This window comes from Dipodomys merriami, unplaced genomic scaffold, assembly GCF_024711535.1.
Source record: "Dipodomys merriami isolate MVZ:Mamm:240054 unplaced genomic scaffold, mDipMer1.0.p SCAF_21, whole genome shotgun sequence".
Lineage (NCBI taxonomy): Eukaryota > Metazoa > Chordata > Mammalia > Rodentia > Heteromyidae > Dipodomys > Dipodomys merriami.
In genome coordinates this window covers 2,193,708-2,213,529 of record NW_027203493.1, presented here as the reverse complement: position 1 = coordinate 2,213,529, position 19,822 = coordinate 2,193,708, and the positions used below count along the sequence as shown (strand labels likewise).

Here is a 19,822-nt window from a genome sequence, read left to right as displayed (position 1 = left end):
GAAGACATTGTGGCTTGTTCTGCAGTCTTGCCCTGGGCAACCACAGAGACTAAAGAATACCTTCTCTAATGAAAGGAACCTTCTCCAATGACTGGTTCCCCCATCCAGCAGGAGGATGGTTGAGAGGAGCTGGGGAGCCGGTGAGCGGACCCTGGCTCGTGTCCATCCTCAAGTATTTCATAGCGCTGTGACCTTGGTCTCACGGAGCTTTCCCTTCCTTCTGGAAACTGGGAAAGGTAGTCTTTACATTTCTGGGCTGTTGAGAGGATTGGATCCCGAGCCTCACCCGTCTGGCAAACATTGTGTGGACAGAAGAAAGATTGTCTGGGTAGAGGAAAGATTTTTTTTTTTTTCTCAAGAAGCCCTTCAGAGGCCCTGTTCTGTTTCTAATCCCTTTATCTTTGTGAAAGGATTTTCGGTCGTCTAGAATAAACTCCCACAAACCCTATCATAGTTAGGGCAGAGAAGGAGACAACATGGTATGGAACTGTTACCCTCCTGATCCCAGTCTCCTGCTGTGGTAGCTGCGTTGACAGGCATGTGCCCCGTGCTCAGGTACTGGTTGAGAAGGGATGGATGGAGGTTTTTAAAAACATTTATTTTTATTTTTTGTTTTATTTGTAGAGGTTTGAACTCAGGGCTTTTTGTCTGCTAGGCTGGTGCAATGCTACTGAGTCACACCTCTAGCCCTTGTTTTTCACTGGTTATTTTAGGATAGGGTTTACTTTCTACTAAGGAATGCACCTAAACTACAATCCACCTGTTTAACGTTTCCTGTTGTTGCTGGGATCACTGGCATGTACCTCTGTGTCCAGCCTCCCTCCACCAGGGCAGTGTCTCAGCCTTCCCTGCCTGGGCTGTCTGACCCTGTGACCTCTCAAGGGCAGCCTTCCTTGGGGCTTTGGGATGATGGGCGTGGACCACTGGCCCAACTATAGGAGCCTCATCATCTTTTGGCCCAAGTTGGCCTCAAAGCACAGTCCTCCTGTTTGTCGTCTCCCTCATAGCTAGGATTGTAGGTGTCAGCCACCACGTCCATCTTAGGATGATACTCTTGTGACAAAACTTGCCTTTTAGCCTGGCTCCTACAGGTAACCCTTTGTTATTGCCCATAGATAGTGTGAATCACAGTTTGGTCATATAAGCCATTGCCAGAGGTAGATGGAATGATAGAACCAGTGTGTATTCAGAGTACGATTTACACTGCAAAATTCTAATGGCATCCCCAGCCTCCCATTATCACAGGAAAGAACTGTCCTCCATGTTTTCAGTCCATTTTGACCAATCAAGAGCTTGGTAAATGATACACTCCAGATGTTCTTTATTTTTGAGTCTCATTTGGAGTTGTATATATCTCCCTTGATCATTTCCTTAGTTGGGAGAGAGAGAGAACAAAGTTTGAGGAAATGTCTCTGTGTTTGGATGTGGAAATCTTAAGGATGTATCACTCTGTATTCATTCAGCCAGCCAAATGTATGAGTGATTACTGTTTTGATTCAAGCCAGGGTGTAGGTGCTATAGATGCAGTGTTCTGGGTGATCAGGCCCTGGGCCCTATGATGGCTCTTCCCTGCTAAGAGAGATAGAGTTTTTAAATGATACAAAAACTTACCATATCATAGCAGAAATATCAACCTGGTATTACAGGAGCTTAGAAGAAGCAGATTGCATTCTTCCTCAAGGAAGGCAGGGGTCTGGTTCTGTAATGGCCTTGCACATCACACTCACTCATACAGACACACTGATCTGTAGAACCTGCCATGGCTCAGACTTGGATTTCTCAGTTCTTTCAGGTGATGGAGCTGGAGCGCATCATGTTCATGTTGAGTGCAAGGAAGCCGAACTCTCAAAATTGATAGTATACATTCTCACTCATTTGAGTAATATAGACTTCAAATGATGATCATAGAAATGGCAATGGGACAGAATTGTGAAAGGAAGACTATGTAGGAGAGGATTAGATAGTGAGGGTGAGGGGGAAGGAAGGGACTGAGGGGTAAAGAGGATCAAAGGACATTTCACACACACACACACACACACACACACACACACACAAACGTGTAAATGTTTGCATATGCATATATGAACACAGCATAATGAGCTCCACCAAATGCTGCTTGTAAAAGGAGGGAGGAGAGCAATGGGACTAGGCTAGAGGGACTGAATGTGTCGAAAGGGCACTGTTTCTACATAAATGGAAAATTTCCAATAAACCCTCCTCATGTTCCAAACTCAACTCTAAAACAGTAATAAAAAAATTCTAATGAAGGAAACAGGAAAGCAGCAGCAACAAGAAGTTCTTCTAGATGGTATTGTTGCCTTCTAAAGTGATGAGCCACTGTGGAGCGTGGGGGAGAATCTCTGAGGATTTAAACAAGGAAATGATGGGTTCAGAGAGTATTTTAGAGAAGCCGACTATGGCAGTGCGTGAAGACATGCAGAGCCCCAAGAGAAAGACCGGCAGGTGCTGAGAGTTCTGCTGACTCTGGGACCCTGATGGACAGTACAGTGTGTTGATGAGGATAGGTGATTATTTCTCACAGGGAGTGTGGAGTTGGGGGTTGGTGCAGGCTGTTAGAGGTAACGGGGCTCCAAGGCCAGCCTCTGTGATGGCTCTGGTCTCTCCCCTTAGGATTGAGGTAGCCTGTTCTGATGACCTATTCTGACAAATCACTTCAAATCACCTATTCTCACAAATCATCAACGTTTAGGAGTGTAAAGCAACCTGGAAATGAGGAATTTGGATAAGGCAGAGTGGAGTTAGTCTATCTCTGTTCTCTAAGACCTTTGTTGGGAAGACTTGAATAGCCAGAGGCTGGAATGTTAGAGAGTACTGTGTTCTAATGTCTGGACCTATTCTTGGCCTTTATTGATAGCTTGAGGTTCTTAACAGCATGGCCCACTGAGATCTTATTATTACACCAGAACTCAGAGGTGCAGGGTGAATGTTCCAGCTACTGTGTAAAATTTCTACCAAGGTAGTCTGCCAGACTCAAGAGAGAAGCACCTAGAACCCACGTCTCATTGGGAGGAATAGTAAAGAGTTTGCACATGTTTTTAGACCACCGCAGAGTTACAGTTCCATTTGGTATAATTGTTGTGAAAATGGGAGATGCTAGAATAGCCCCCATGTCATTTTATCAGGGAGGGAATATGACTCGTCCCTGGCTGCCTCTGGATCCCGTGGCTGTGACCATCCCTAGTGTGCAGGGACCCCGGGAAAGCAAGCACTTAGCCAAGAGCAGATAAGAGTCTCATGGACTTTCCTGCCCAGGCTGGCTTTGAACCGTGATCCTCAGATCTCAGCCTCCTGAGTAGCTAGGATGACAGGCTTGAGCCACTGGGCGACATGGACTTTCTTATAACAAGGATGAATGAACACATCAAGGAAAATGCTCCCCCTCCCTCCCTCCCTCCCTTCCTTCTTCTCTCCCCCCTTCTTTTCCTCCCTCCTTCTCTTCCTCCCTTTCTTCCTTCTGGCTGTCATAAAGCAGCATAGACTAGGTTGGCTTATAAGTAACAGAGACTTACTTTCTGTAGTTCTGGAGTCTGAAATTGAATTCAAGGCTTCAGCATGGTTGGGCCCAATGGAGAGATCTTATTCTCTATTGCAGATTACCAATGTTTTATGTCCGAGCATAGCAGAAAGAGAGCCAAGCTAGCTCTTTGGTCCCTTCATATAAGGCTACTAATCCCATTCATTAGGGCTTCACCTTCATAACCTAATTGCTTCCACCTGCAAATAGCACCACATTAACTGTTAGTTGCCAACATAGGAAATTTGGTTGTGGGTGGGGGCACATCCAGTCCATAATAAATGAACTTAAAAATTTGAAATTTGTCTGGTATATGAACAATGCTTATCACTCAAAGTGATTTGTATTTGTGTATTCCTTCAGCGGAATCTACTGAGTGATACCTTAGGCTTGACACAATATCGGATCTGAAGTATTTAAGATGGGAGAGCCACAGTTCCAGCACTGAGGAGATCTGGGTCAGGAATGGTGTGCACAGGCAAAGTTCTGTGGGGCCTGGGCGGGTGGGGTAGGACAGGGTAGCACAGAGATTTGCCGTGTGGGCTTGATTTTTGTCAGACCAGAGAGCCTCAACGTGAATATTACTTGGAAGTTTAGGCATTAAGTCAAATCTAGCAGGTTAAAGACTTCTTAACCCTTTAAGAAGGGTATTTGGATGACGGGGTCATACTAGGCAAGGCAAGCTGGTAGATCCTGCCTTGCCAGGCTGTCCCAATAGGGAATATAGGGACTCCTGGCAGTCATTTGCCTATATTTGCTCTCAATTCATCCCAGTCCCTGTTCTGTATTGCAGGGAACTGTAATCTATAAACCATACTTATTGCACAGATTAATGAGTTTTCTCATATTTCCATGCTTGCATTTATCATGCTTTGTTTGAATCGCCCTCCCTAATGCTCTTCCTGATACCCTATTCTCTCCATTGTGTGTGTCTATAACAACACACACAATTATCCATCCATCTGTTGGCAGATACCTAGGCTGATTCTATATCTTGGCAATTGTGCCTATTACCACAATAACCACAGATGTGCAGGCATTGCTATTGTATGCTGACTTCATTGTCTTCCAGTATGGTATGGTCATTTGGCAGTTCCACTTTTAACTCTTTGAGAACTTCCATATTGTTTTCCATAGACTCTGAACCTAGTTTACCTTCCCGTCAAAAATGTGTAAGGTTTTCTTTTCCCCCAATATCCCAAATTAATTAATTGATTGATTTTGAGAGGGCATCTCATTGTCTTTTTGATCTTCATTAGAAAATTACATTTACAGGTTCTCTTGCAAACTAACTTTTAGTATGTCTGACCAAGAATAATGCTCTGGAGTGAATATTTGTGGGTTGTTCCCTGAATTTATATGCTGAAGCCTAAATTTAATAGATTTCCCAGCTTGCAGCATTGTGAGAAATATAGACTTACTATTTAGAAGATGGATGTGTATGATGTTTGTCTAAGCGGAGTCTGAACAGACTAGGCAGGAGTCAGTAGCAGAAGATTCTCCTGTCTTGACATATCTCCTCAATGGATGTTTCTTTCATTCGATAGATATTGCCTGTGTTGTCCCAGTTCTGTAGGTCAAATCCACCGTGGCCTGGCTATCAGCAGAAAGCCCTGGCTTTAGGCTCTGTTGACCCTGTCTGTTGTTGCTCATTTTCAGGGTGCTTGCTTGGTCCTTCTTTGCTTGGCTTCATGGCCCCTCCTTCCTTGTGGAAATGTGTCCTTGTATTATATTGCTTTGGCTAAAGTAACTGATTGGCTTTTGTCTTCCTGAATAAAAGTCGAAGGATGCACAGCTCAAATACACACAGTTGATTTGAGATCATTGCCTAAGAAAACTTGCTTCTGAGTCAGTATAGTTCATTAAAAAGTTGAAACACTAGACTTAGTCTTGTTAAAACCGGGTAGGGCTTTTGGACATCTGTTGCTTGACTAACTGAAGCCTTCCTTCTTGGAAGTGCTGCTTTGTTTTTTTGAAGCAAAGGAAGTAAAGCGGACGTGACTGAGCAGCTCTGCTGTGAAGACTGTTTTGGGTTGTGTCATTTTGGGGGAAAAGCAAAGGTATATGAATTGTGAAAAGGAGAATTTATTTATTCGCCTGTATAAACCGCATTACTTTTGTCATTTTGGAAGGGTGATTCACAGTAAGTTCTCAGTAAATAAAAATGCAATTAATGCAAAAATGCAATTAAAGTACATGGGAGATTAGAAGAAGCAGAAGTTAATTTGTGTGTGTGTGTGTGTGTGTGTGTGTGTGTGTGCGCTTGTGTGTGCGTGTGTGTGTGTGTGTGCGCACGTGCTGGCCTGGGCATTGCTCCTGTGTTCTCTTGCTCAAGGCTAATGCTCTACCACTTGAACCACAGCTTTATTTCTAGCTTTTTGTGGTTAATTGGAGATAAGAGTCTCTCGGGCTTTTCCTGTCCCAGCTGGCTTCCAACCTAGATCCTCAGATCTTGGCCTTCTGAGTAGCTAGGATTTTAGGTGCAAGCCACCAGCTCTCAGTTAGAGGTTAATTCTTAAGAAGAATAAGAACCAAAGCTTGTCGCTTAACCTTTCCACCTTAGTCCACCACAACTTAACAGTTCTCCAAAGGAGTCTTGCTTTCTGTTGTCTAATTTGACTATACTGGTGAATTAGGTCCCAGAAGGAAGAGGCCATCTATGACTTCAAAAGAATTTCCTTCTTTTAGATAGGTGATAGCAGCGAGTGTACTATGGTAGTCATGATTGCCAACACTCACCATGAGGGACCTGCTGTCCTTAGATTTCCTTGATTGCTTTCTGATGACAGAAGAACATACAGAAATAGGAAGTATTTATCATTGTTATAATTTAGCATTTACTCAGCAGTTGTATTAAGCCTAAAACTAGTCTGTTTCATATTTTTTTAAAATCCTATATTATCTGAAGTCCCATATTGCTGACAGATCAGTGAACATACATTTTAAAAGTCAACATATATCCAGGCACTGGTGGTTCGCGCCTGAGAACCTAATCTAGCTACTTGGGAGGCTGAGATGTGAGGATTGCAGTTTGAAGCCAGCCCAGAAGGAAAGTCCATGAGACTGTTAGACTCTTATTTTTGATTAACTACCACCAAGCTGGAAGTGGAGCTGTTGCTCAAGTGGTAAAGTGCTAGCCTTGAGCACAAAGGCTCAGGCTCTAACTTGAAGTCCTAGTGCTGGTGTGTGCATGTACACTAAAAGCCATGAGCAAAAATGCTCAATGGATAGTACCCAGGCCCAGAGTTCAAATCCCAGGCTGGCGCGCGCACACACACACACACACACACACATACAATATATCAACATGTAACAATAAGAAGTTAGGATGCATTAGTTGCAGATTTAGCATGGGGATTGTTTCCTCAGCACTGTTTCTTTAGTGCTCATTTAGGGAACTGTGGTCCGAGGACAAAAACATCAGGCCATGAACTCTGTGAAATGCAACTGAACCAATTTCTCAGAAAGGACATGCACATTGGCCTGATGTGACCTGAGTGCACATGAACTTGGGAGAGGCGATGGCGTGTTCTGTAGCGGGTCTTGCATGGAGATAGTGATATTGCGGGAGTCTTAAAGAATTATGACACAGGAGAAATGGGAGCAGAGGCAAAGTTTATTTGAATGGGAGAGTAAAACATCAGGAAACTGAAGCAAGACACTTAACTACTGGTAGGTTGTTACTGATCCCCTACCAGGACTCCTGGTCAGGAAGGCCACCAGATGCCATAGGAAGCCTTGTTCAACTACTTCTTCGGGTGCGGGAGGGGGAGGCAAGGGAGGAGGGACCAAGATGATCAACGTTTAGGCCAGGACACTGTCCAGTTCTCCAACGAATCTTCCAGAAGAGATTCATTTTTCTAAGGCAACAAAAATCCATTGACCATGTAGTATCTAAGACCTCTTGGGTTGTCAAAAGTTGCTCATTTTAAATTGGTTAGTGTATTTTATAGAAAGATCCAATCTTTTTTTTTTTTCAACATCAATTCCATTAAAAGTGTGGAGTGGAAACATGGTGGACTCAGTGCTGCTTTTTGAACTGTAGGAGTTGGTGTGAGAGAGAAAGGGGAAGGCAGGGACATGTGGTAATCCGGGGAGGTAGTCTAGAGTTCAAGTGTGGTAACACAGCCACCCATTTTTTAAAATTGTTGAGTAGGCTCAAGACTGCTAAAAGAGAAAACAGTATGGAGAAATAGACAAGTCTCAGATCGAGGGGATAAAGCATACCCGCTGGAGTCTGAGTGCAGTGTTTGAGTGCTCTCTCTACCGCTGGCTATGGGACCTATGACTTCTGAAATCTTCAGCTTTCTCATTTAAATACAGGTGCTAATGCCATCTTGTAGGGTATTTTGCCAGCTTAAAGCGCTTCACAAGTATTTGAGTGTCTACTTGTATATTTATTTATACTCTGATGATGTAATTACATTGAAATTTTATTCTACATTTTGAGGCAAGTGACTGTATAGTCAGAGTATGGCACTAAGCCAATATATTTATGGCAGGGTAGGGATAATTGATTTGATGGTTAGAGAGCTTTTTATTAAGCCTATTTTCTGTCCAATTTGGAGAGCTGCCATCAAGTCTGTCTGTCTGTCTGTTTATCTCTCTCTCTCTCTCTCTCTCTCTCTCTCTCTGTATCTATGTCTAGTACTAACTTGAACTCAGGTCCTGGGTACTGTCCCTGAGTTTTCTTTGCTCAAAGCTAGCATTCTACCCCTTGAACCATGGTGCCACTTCTGGCTTTTTGCTGGTTAACTGGAGATGAGAGTTTCACAGAGTTTTCTGTCTGAGCTGGCTTTGAACCTTGATCCTCAAATCTTAGCCTCCTAAGTAGCTAAGATTACAGGTGTGAGACACTGGCGCCCAGCTTACCATTTTTCATTAGGTTTTTAAAAAAGAAGTGGACCATTTACTTGAAGAAAAGGACCCCGGGAGATTCTTTCACACTGAGTTGTGTTTTTGTTTCATCTTCAGCGGGAAGAGCCTGCTGCGTGGCATTTTACAAGGTTTCCATTGGTTAGTTGCAGTGGGAACGCGCCCCTTCCTTCTGGGGTGAGGTGATGGATCGGAGTGTTGAGGTCCCTTCTGCATGGGTTGCCCCTGTACACTGTAGCAAACACTGTGGTGCTGGCTCACCTGTGCATTTGAAAAGAGACCTGAGGGGCCAGGGCCATAGCCCTGAGGTCAAACCCCAATACTTCCCCTCCTTGCAATTTTTTTTTTTTAAAGGGACCTGAAATTTTAGTGTTCATGCACCAGTGGTATCTTGTGATAAGAGTTCTGTCCAGGAATGAAAGGCTGCTGGAAACACCCACCTCAAGCAACAAATGTGCAGAAATGGCCGCTGGCCCTAGCTTCTGACCATTTGCAGGAGTCAGCTTGGTAGAGACTGTGTGTGCACCACAGCAGTGTGTCCAAGACAGCTTGGCCGTCTCCTCACCGACGACCCGTGTATCGGCTCCCTATTCCTGTCTTCTCTCTTTTCCTTTTTCATATTCTTCTGTTTTTCACACTGTTCTTTCCCCCTCCAATTCCTTCCTTCCTTCTTCACTCTCTTCAGTTCTTCCTTTTTTTCATTATTCTTTTTTAATTGTTATTATAAAGGTGATGTACAGAGGGTTTACAATTTATGGCAGTCAGGTATTGAGTACATTTCTTTTTGGATGATGTCACTCTTTGCCTTGGCACTCTGCCAGTTTTCTCCTCCTCTCCCCACCCACACGTGGTTTATTCTTCAACAGAGTGTCCAGTAAGTACCATTGCTGCATTTGTTCACCCTTTGCCCCTCCATTTCTGAACCTCCCCTTGCACTCCCAAAGACAGGTAGACGCAGTTCTTACTTTACGAAGCTAAAGAATCTGCCTAATAAAGTTTGCTGACATCTTCCTTCTCATTTACTTTTCATGGGTTTTCCCGATATTCCTGATTCTGATCTGAATCCTACCACTTAAGGTAGAGAGAAAAGCACATGGATTTTATTTTACTTCACTTTATTCTTCATTAGTTGTGCAGAGGGATTCCAATTCAGCCTGTCAATTTATCAGTCTGTCTTGATCATTAGTGACCATCTCGATCAATGTCACCCTTCCACTGTTCTCTCCCACCTTTCCCAACCCCACCCATCGCCCCAAGTTATCATGTTCCATTCTCATATCTGTCCATGAATATTATGACTGTTTTTTCTCATGCTTCCTCTTCCATTCATTTTCTTCCTTTCTTGTGACTCCTTCCTCTTTTAACATGTATTCCGACTTCCTGGTATTCATTTTGTTAAACTGTAAGTTTACCTGTGTATACCGTATACAGTAATTGGCATATATGCAGATGACCCTGTATGTTTGAGTATGGCTTTTTACATGACAAGTCTGTTAAGATTAATTTTTCTGACCTGTGAAGAGGGCACTTGGTGGGTAGATGACACCTTTGCAACCATTACTTTCTCCCACAAATGGAGAGGGTAGATGGCGTTCACCCGGGACCTCTTCTAATCATCCATCTCTGCCCTGTACATGTTCTTCTTCCTCTTTGATGGTGATGGTTCTTGTCTTTCTGATAATAGATTGAGGAAACTCGGCTCAACATCGATAAGATCTCAGAGCATGTGGAAGAAGCAAAGAAACTCTACAGTATCATTCTCTCTGCACCAATTCCCGAGCCAAGTGAGTGTTTACTGAGTTGAGTCACCCCACACTGACCCTTTGTCTTGGGGCTGAGCCAGTCTTTATTTTCCTTCTTTCTGTGAGTAGCAGGGGATCACACCCATTACCTCCCGCTGTATTCACATCACACAACCTCCCTGCCTCCTCTTCCAGCTCCAAGCCCCCACTGCCCGGCCACTCTCAGCTCTTCCCTTCATACTCCCACTCGAAATGCTTACCCAACACGTACTCCATTCTCTGACCCACCTCTATGTCTTTGGACTATTTTTCCTCCCTGAAATGTGTTTCTCAGCCCCCTCTCCAGATCTTCCTAAATGTAAGTTCATTTCCCGTCCCTCTATGAGGTTTAAGTTCAAAGGAATCTCTCCTGTCCATAAACTCACATTTTGTGACTGCCATGAGGCAAACTTTGCTTCCCCTAACAGCAGTTCCACATTTTGAGAGTACAATTTAGGGCTGGACTTTCTGTTCCTTAAGAAGAAGGATAAGCCTGGTTTCCTGTCATTTTATGTCAGCTATGGGGATTGGAGCCCAAGATTTCACTTACTAAACATATGATTTGTAGTCACTGAGCAACACTCCTTGTCTGTATATGCCTTTTACAAATAAGCTGTCTCTCAGACTGTAATGACAGGTTGTAGGGAGCACAGTGGGATAAATGCTGCATGGGTAGTGGGTGCCTGAGAAAGGTTTATTTTTACTTTTATTATTGTTGTTGTTATTATTGTAACTCTTTTCTAACCGATTCTACTTCCTTTGTTTACTCAGAAACTAAGGATGACCTTGAGCAGCTCACAGGAGAGATCAAGAAAAGGGCCAACAATGTCCGGAACAAATTAAAGAGTAAGAAGGGAGCAAAGGGATCGAGGAGCCAGGGCTCTTCACCATCAATGGCAACACACACACACACACACACACACACACACACACACACACATCCGTGTTCACCCATTTTTACACACACACACACACACACACCCGTGTTCACCCATTTTTACACACACACACACACACACACACACACACACACACACACACACACGTTCACCCATTTTTACTCTTTGCATGGGTACTGGCCCTGGAATGATCTACTGTAGTCCTAGAAATTTTCTTCTTTATGGATCCTGACTACAGTTGAAAGAGTTTAAACATGAAGTAAAGGGGATGGGAGTTAATGTGTGTTTTCAGCTACTGACTTGGTACTTTAGGCTGAGTTCTTATTCTTTTCTCTTACTGGTTCTGTTTCCCCAGTACCTGTGTACATTAGAAAGGTATGTAGATGCAGGGTTTATACTTCAGTCTGTGGATGTTTTGCTGGGCTTGGTATTTCTTGAGGTGAGCTTCTCATTACTGCCCTCCTCCCCTGTATCACATACAGTGAAACTGTTGTCATGGATTCATTTCTCCAGGGGGACCCCACAGGTTGATTTAGTTCCATTACCCAAAATATTTGGTAAGTTCATACTATTGATCAGAGGGGAAAGTGTACCACTCAGCCCAGTTTATTACTTCCTTCCCAAGAATATGTTATAATAACTATGTTAGCCGGTGGTGCCATGCCTGTAATTCTAGCATTCAGGAGGCTGAGGCAGGAAGATTGCCAGTATGAGGCCAGCTTGGGTTATGGAGTATGGTCCTGTCAAAAGGAACAGAGCAAGCTGGTTGCTGGTGGCTCACGCCTGTAATCCTAGCTACTCAGGAGGCTGGGATCTGAGGATCACAGTTCAAAGCCAGCCCAGGCAGGAAAAGTCCATGAGACTCTTATCTCCAATGAACCACCAGAAAACTGAAGTGGCACTGTGGCTCAAGTGATAGAGTGCTCACCTTGAGCTAAAGAGCTCAGGGACAGCGCCCGGGCCCAGAGTTCAAGCCACAGAACTAACTTAAAAAAAAAAAAAGAGCAAAACAAAGCCTGGTATTCTAGTGAGTATATATAAAGGGCCATCAGGAAGGAGGGAGTATGATGATAGCATGGCTACCACTATGATAAACGTGGTAGGTGAATGCTTATTTAATCTTCACATTGATATTATGAAGTTGGTACTGACGGGCTGGCTAGTCCAAATCTGAAAACCCAGACTTGACACTGCTCCAAAGTCTGAAACTTTCTGAGTAACAAGATGATACCACAAGTGGAAAATTCACACCTTCACTTATGTGGCAGACCTCAAAGAATAGGTGCATTAGAAATACAGCACAAAGCTGGGAGCTGGGAGCTCACATCTGTAATCCTAGTTGCTCAGGAGGCTGAGGTCTGAGGATCACCATTCAAAGGCAGCCTGGGCAGGAAGGTCCATGAGACTCTTATCTCCAGTTAACCAACCAACAGCCAGAAGTGGAGCATAAAAACTCAGGGACAGTACTCAGGCCCTCAGTTCAAGCCCTAGGATCAGCACCAGCCCCCTTCCCCCAAAGAAACCAAAACCAAAAACCCTAAACAGTATGTAATTATCTTCAAGCTTTGGTTATGAGGTATATAGGAAAATGAATTGTATAGTCTGTCCTCAGCATAGATCATTATATCCATGCAAGTATTAAAAAATCCAAAACACTTCTTTTTTTTTTTCCAGAATACTTTTGATCCCAAGCATTTCAAGTTAGGGATACTCAACTGTCTGGTATTTATTCCATTTTGCAAACGAACCAGTGGAAACAGATTAAGTGGTTCCTTAGTCACACAGCTAGTTAGTGGCAGGGCACAGATTTGAGCGTGTCTCTTGGTGACCAAGACCCACACCGTTAACTGTTTTGCTAAGGAAGACTTAGTAACAGGAAGGACTGACAGAAGCATGTCTGTGTACAGCTCACAGTAGCTGACCTCTATAGAGATGCCGCCTCGCCGTTACTCCATCCCCAGGGGTTCTGTGTAAGGATAGGCGGGGGAGGTCTGCACTGACCGCGGTGTGTCTTGGAAGGAAAAGCAGATGTGTTGTTCAAATAACCTTCCTTCCACTCTAGGCATGGAGAGGCACATTGAGGAAGATGAGGTCCGGTCGTCAGCAGACCTTCGGATTCGGAAATCCCAGGTAAGTTTGTCTCTGGTCTAACAAACGCCCGATTATTAGAATTTCCTTTCCTTGGAAATCCATTGAAGACCTGGCAAAAGGGAATTGTTGAGATTGAAGCAGGAGTCCAGCCTTTTTGGCCCTTTTCTTCCAGGATCCTTCTCAAAGGAGGTTCCTCTAGTTCCCAGGGCACAGCCTGTGTATAAGCAGAAATTGGTGTCTTCCCTCTAAAGACTCAAAGTTATTAGATACCAAGTTTGGAGCAAACATGCAAAGCTATGATCCTTCTTCTTAAACAACCAATACAAGCTGGGAGCCAGTGGCTCATGCCTATAATCATAGCTACTCAGGAGACTTGAGATCTGAGAATTGCAATTTGGAACCAGTCCAATGCAAGAAAGTTTGTGAAACACTTATCTCCAATTAACTACCCAAAAGGCCACAAGTGGAGCTGTGGCTCAAGTGGCAGAGCGCTAGCGTTGAGCGCAAAAGCTCAGGAACAGCGCCCAAGGCCTGAGTTCAAGCCCCAGGACCAGCACACACACACACACACACACACACACACACACACACACACACACACACACACACACACACACACACACACACACACACACACACACACACACACAATCAATATGACATTCAAGTGGCACAAGATACTCATATAGGACCCAAGTGAGAAAAGTGTAAGAAGCCCCAGGACCAGCACACACACACACACACACACACACACACACACACACACACACACACACACACACACACACACAATCAATATGACATTCAAGTGGCACAAGATACTCATATAGGACCCAAGTGAGAAAAGTGTAAGAAGACATAACTAAATACATGGTGCTCTCAGCACTGAATGATCTAGGGAGAATTAGCTGGTTGCCAGAGGAAGTTGGGCATTGGTCTGGTAGGAGTACAGTCAGACTCAGGTCATTCCCCCTCTTTGAGGGACGTGGCGGTGGGAGTGGGCGGGTGCATGCATGTGGACATACATTGGCAGCAGTGGTGGTGGTGCTGGTGGGTGGTAGTGAGGGACAGACAAGCAGAGAGCAGCTTATCTGGAGAAAGACATTCTGGTTGGAGAGCAGAGGCTGTAAATTCAGTAAGTATTACTGAATACCAGGCTGTGATTTGACTCTGATCCTTTTTTTTGGCCAATCCTGGGGCTTGAACTCAGGGCCTGGGCGCTGTCACTGAGCCTCTTTTGCTCAAAGCTAGAACTCTACCCCTTGAGCCACATCCACACTTCCAGCTTTTTCTGTGTATGTGGTACTGAGGAGTCAAACCCAGGGCTTCATGCATGCTAGGCAAGCACTCTACTACTAAGCCACATTCCCAGCCCTTGGCTCTGATCTTGTAGCCTATAGTCCTTTGTTTCAGGCTGCCATGTGTTATGGAGGATCTTATGGTAGCTGTTGGAGAGCTATGAGTGGAGAAAAAGGAAGAGGCTGGTAGGTCCCCGGTCAGGTTTCTGTGTGATTTTGGTCTGAATTTTTAAGGTGGTAGTAGGTTTGGAAGAATAATATTGGTGATTTGTGAAGGAGAAACTGTTGGGGCTTGATGAGGAGAGATGAGCAAGGAATAACAAACAGGAAGGTCTGAGCTTAGGCATCCAAGGCTCTTGAGAGACTTTATCTACTTATAAGCAAGGACAATTGGGAAGATCAGTTGGGGTAAACTCCAGGATCTTTGGCAGACATTCCATATGGAAAGGGAGGCTGACATCTTTAAAAGGCAAGCCAAGGCTGCACTAGATAAATGCTACTTGTTTGTCTAAGTAGGTGCAGGGCTCTCGAGATTCCTAGAGATTTTCTTGTTTCATCTGACCATTACTATGTGAGGTCAGCCAAGCAAATAAATAGGTATGGAAACAAAGGGTAGTGGACTTTTCCCAAGACCACAACACTAGGAAGCCAGAATGTAGGGTCTTTTATTTGGTCTTTTGATTTCAAGGCCAGTGGTGCTCTAGTTTTGCTGGTACCATCCAGCAGTCACTGTGACAGTGGATGCAGAGAGTCAAGAGTCCATGTTAGTGCTGGGTGGTTTCATTTACAGATAGAAGGGCACAATCCAAGGGGCAGCTAACAGGACATCAGGAAGCAGTAAGGTAAGGAAGTACCCACAGGCACTCACCCTGCCTTTGGACAGAATCATTGAGTAAGGTCCAAGACTCAGAAACTAGTGTCTTCACTCACACATAAGATAAGACACACAAACCTGCACTCTCCTGGTGGCATCAGCCCTTTTTCAATACACACCATCCATTCATACTTCCTGCATCCAGTCACAGCTCCCAGGGGGTCTAGGGAGCCCACGTAGCACAGGCCTTATGAAGTGGGAAGGGGATTCTACAACAGTTACAGGCTTTCCCCCTTTCTTTCACCTCCTGGGGAGCTTCCTCATGTAACTTTGCTCCCTTAGCACTCCGTCCTCTCGCGGAAGTTTGTGGAAGTGATGACCAAATACAACGAGGCTCAGGTGGACTTCCGTGAACGCAGCAAAGGGCGAATCCAACGGCAGCTTGAAATAAGTATGTGTTTGAAGTTTGGTGTAGTCCTCGCTACCAACTTTTTCTGCCATTTCTGTCCAGTTGAAATCTTGAGACACTGGGAGAACAAAGCAGCGGTCCTGCTTGTGGGCTCCGGGTCATATTTTGTGCCTTGTACACATGTTATGGCATCGACACATCCTGAGTGCTGTTCCTTAGGCCAAGGAGTGGCCCGAGTAATTGTACTCCTATAGATCCAGCCCTTCCTCATCTAGAGGAGAAAACCACGCTGCTGGTTGCTACCAGGAATCAAGAACTTTATAAAGCTCTGCCTTCTGGGAATTTAATAAGATGGAAGACAGGGCCCTGGAGGGAAAATGTGCTTTCTTCCATACTCTTAAATCCTTGAAGGAACTGAATGAGCAAAGAGTTATCAAGGAGGAAAAAAAAAAAAAGCTAGTGTGTTTAGGAGTGGCAGGCTGTCCAGGGTCTGGGAGAGGGTGTGTTTGGGGCTGTGGTGTAAAGTTAAGAAGATTGAGGGAAACCTACCCACCGACTGTGAGTTACCTTGAGGGCCTTGAACTCCAAGGTGTACGCAGTGGGGCTAGGACATCGTCTAAGCCAGGAAGAAACGTAAACATTGAGATACATGTTTTTGGATGAGCACTGATTGCTGAAAACGTTGAGGACTGAGTTGGACTGAGAGAGCAACCAGAAGAGTCAGGAGGCTACTGGTGAAGTTTCGTGGAGGCCCAGTTCTCTCTAGTAAAGATGCCATGTTCCTCGCTTCCAGGGAACTTCTAAAGTGTGGTTATGCTTTTGTCTTATATTTGATGTTCTACTTCTTCTGTTACCAAGCTGGCAAAAAGACGACCGATGAGGAGCTGGAGGAGATGCTGGAGAGCGGCAACCCTGCCATCTTTACTTCGGGGGTGAGTGACCTGGGTGCCACGAACAGGGATTGACCTGGGAGCTTCAGCTGCTCTGGCAGGGGCAGGGCAGCCTGCAGGGGGCCTCACGGCCTGACTGTGCATGGCCTGTTGTAGATCATCGACTCTCAGATTTCCAAGCAAGCCCTCAGTGAGATCGAGGGCCGACACAAGGACATTGTGAGGCTGGAGAACAGCATCAAGGAGCTCCACGACATGTTTATGGACATCGCCATGCTGGTGGAGAATCAGGTAACCGTAGCAGGGCTGCTGGGGAGGGAGGGGAGGAAAGCTTGGCTTCTCCTGAGCATGGTGAAGGGCGGGTGAGGTGGAGCGGGAGAGTCAGGGAATTTGTGTAGTGGATGGACAGAGAGATCCATTTGTTCCATTCATAAGAATCTGATCCCATCAGATGCTGACATCTCAGCGTTGTCATTAGGGCCTGTTGCTTTAGTCTCCTAGGCATTCCTTGTGAATGGAGGCTTTGATGTTTATGTCAATTACCTGTTTCACTCAGCCTCAGGATCTTACTTCCTCCCTCCCTCCTCCTTTTTCTTTAAAGAATTAAAGCGAGGGTTTCTTGAGATATGAACTATTTCTCTGATGATATTGGAAACATGTCCCTTTGTTCAATTCTCAGTGAAAATTTTAGTGAAACATGAAGATAGAGGGTCTGAAGCTGGGTATGCTGGTAAACATCTGTAATTTCAGCACTTGAGAGGCCAAGGCAGGCTTCCTAGTGAGAGCCTATCGAAAGTAACAAGCAAAAAAATAAAACAAAGCCAGATGCTTTTACTGTTCTCCACTTAGTGTTTTGTTCACCTATGTTTCTCCAAGAGTTTTTGCACTCCTTGGTATGGAACAAGAGCAAACTTAAATGAAGAAATAGAACAGAATGTTTACAGACAAATTTGAAGCATTCATGGTACTTCATCTGACGGCTTTTTCACCCAGACATACTTGCTGAGGGATTGAGTTTTACTTTTGGTGATACCGAGGCTTGAACTCAGGGCCTTATCCTTGCCAGGCTGGCACTCTATCAACTTAAGCCATGCCTCCAACCCTGTTTGCTATTCGTTATTTTGGAGATGGCGTTTAGGGAATTTTTCTACTGAGGCTGGGCTCAAAATTGTGATTTTTTTTTTTATTCCAGAGCTTAGTCTTCTGAGTAGATAGAATTACAGGTGTGAGCCACTGGCACCTGGCACAGGATGGAATTCTATATTGCCTGCGTAGGTGCCCACATGACTTCTAGTTCTTGTGATGGGTCAGCACCCTGTGCCGCTTTTACCAGGAACTTCCCCAGCTGTTCTGCCACTGGACAGGCCTGGGAAATGCTTCCTTAGTAGACAGACTGCAGATCCTAGTTGAAGCCCACGCTCTCCTTGACTCATAAGCTCTCTGCTCAGGGGCTGGGTGCTTCTCTCTCTTTCTCTTGTGACCTTTGAGACTCTTTCTCAAGCTTCTCTATCCCACCTTTCTCTCTCCCCCTCCCACTGCCTTGCCGAGGATCTGGGTTGTGATGGAAGCGATGGTAAGTGCTTTGCTCTGCTTATGAGGGCCGTATGGTGATGGGTTAGGTTGAGGAAGGCCCAGGCAGGTGAGCGAGCGGAATGCCCATCCTCAGATGCCCAAGAAATAATAGCCAGGAAAAGGTTGGAAAGCTTTGCAAGAACCTGCTGCCTAAAGAAGAAGATGTCACTGAGCAGCATGGAGAAATCTTATCTGTCACTTGAAAGGGGCCTGGGAATTTCTCTTGGAAGACAGCAAATGTTCCAGATGTCAGATATTCATAGAACACCTACTGTGTGTGCCTGCTACCACTCTATAGTACTGAACCCGCTGTTTAGAGGCTGACGACTTGGTGATGGTTTAGAGCATGGGATAGCCTTAATTTGGTTCTTGCACCCCATGCTTAAGTGGCAAAAGAAGGAAAAGATGGGAGTGGAATCCCATAAATAAATCAGGCACCTAGAAAGTTTGTGTCTAACACAGTGCTGGGCACAGAGAAGTGCATCAGTAAATGCTTCTTGAATGAGTGACCCCCCCCCCCCCCCAACCAAGGGGCTACAGGTAGTCATGCTCAGAAGGCTCCGTTGTCAGATTTCTGGATGCCAAGTGGGCCTCTCCCCTATCTTAGCTGGGACTGTGGTGGCCGGGTTCACTGGGTGTGTGACACATGTCTGTTCTTTGCAGGGGGAAATGTTAGATAACATAGAGTTGAATGTCTTACACACGGTGGACCACGTGGAGAAGGCCCGGGATGAAACGAAAAGAGCTGTGAAATATCAGGGTCAGGCCCGGAAGGTGAGATTCTCTTGCTGTTTTCAGAGAAGATCGTTTGTTCGATGTCTCTCTCTCTCTCTCTGCACCCTCTTCCCGTTTTTGCTGCTATCGCCTCTCACACGTGGCAAAAGGGAGCCATGATTGATCGTATTGAGAACAACATGGACCAGTCAGTGGGCTTCGTGGAACGGGCGGTGGCAGACACCAAAAAGGCTGTCAAGTATCAGAGTGAAGCACGCAGGGTGAGCGCCTTGCACCCAACTAGTCTCCTAGTCTCCTTTCTCTCCAGCCACTCGCACCTGTGTCTTTGAGCCTGCGCCTTCCCTCTGTGTCTTGGCCTCATCCAAAGCCCCTACACCAGCCTTTCCATAGAGACTAGCTTCCTGCCCGGCCTTCTCAGGGTGCCTTGTATGGATCTGGCTCACGTGTTCTTGCTCAGGAACCCAGACTTGGAAGGTGGTCCTGCAGGATGGGTGCCTGGCACACACAGGTGTCCTGCTGCTCTTTTCCTGAATGCAGCTCAGGATCCTTTCAGACGTTCACACACCTGACTCCTCTCCTCTTCACGGTCTTCCCCGAAGGACCTCTTTCTGCTTTCCTCTAGCTCATACCTAGGACAGTCCTCCTCGCTGTGTACCCATTAGCTCCCAGCGAGGGAAAGTACCTTGGTTTTTCAACTTTTAGAGGAAGCAGTTGAAGGTCAGAGGTTCAGTATCTGGCTTCAAGCCACCTGGTAAGTCCAGGAGCTGAGATTCAAATTGAGCTTTCAGTCATGCTCTTTTGGCCACACTGTTTGCTCCCTCTTCTGGCCTGGTGGCTCCACCACTTCTTTGCTTCTCTGCTGACTGTGGGTATTGGGCTCTGCCTCATGTCTTCCTTTTACTCTTCTTCTTGATTTCTTTTGG

General features: G+C 45.3%; 1 protein-coding gene across 4 annotated transcripts in view; it reads left to right on the top strand.

The window, feature by feature from the left end:
* The window catches only part of Stx3 (syntaxin 3), a 46,903-nt gene that overhangs the window by 17,784 nt on the left and 9,297 nt on the right, over nucleotides 1-19,822 (top strand). For all 4 annotated transcript variants that reach the window (XM_070032245.1, XM_070032246.1, XM_070032247.1 and 1 more), the window contains exons 3-9: nucleotides 10,095-10,194; nucleotides 10,963-11,037; nucleotides 13,153-13,220; nucleotides 15,636-15,744; nucleotides 16,561-16,634; nucleotides 16,749-16,883; nucleotides 18,828-18,938. In XM_070032245.1, coding sequence (XP_069888346.1) covers nucleotides 10,095-10,194; nucleotides 10,963-11,037; nucleotides 13,153-13,220; nucleotides 15,636-15,744; nucleotides 16,561-16,634; nucleotides 16,749-16,883; nucleotides 18,828-18,938 — 672 coding nt within the window. The remainder of the gene's footprint in view (nucleotides 1-10,094; nucleotides 10,195-10,962; nucleotides 11,038-13,152; nucleotides 13,221-15,635; nucleotides 15,745-16,560; nucleotides 16,635-16,748; nucleotides 16,884-18,827; nucleotides 18,939-19,822) is intronic.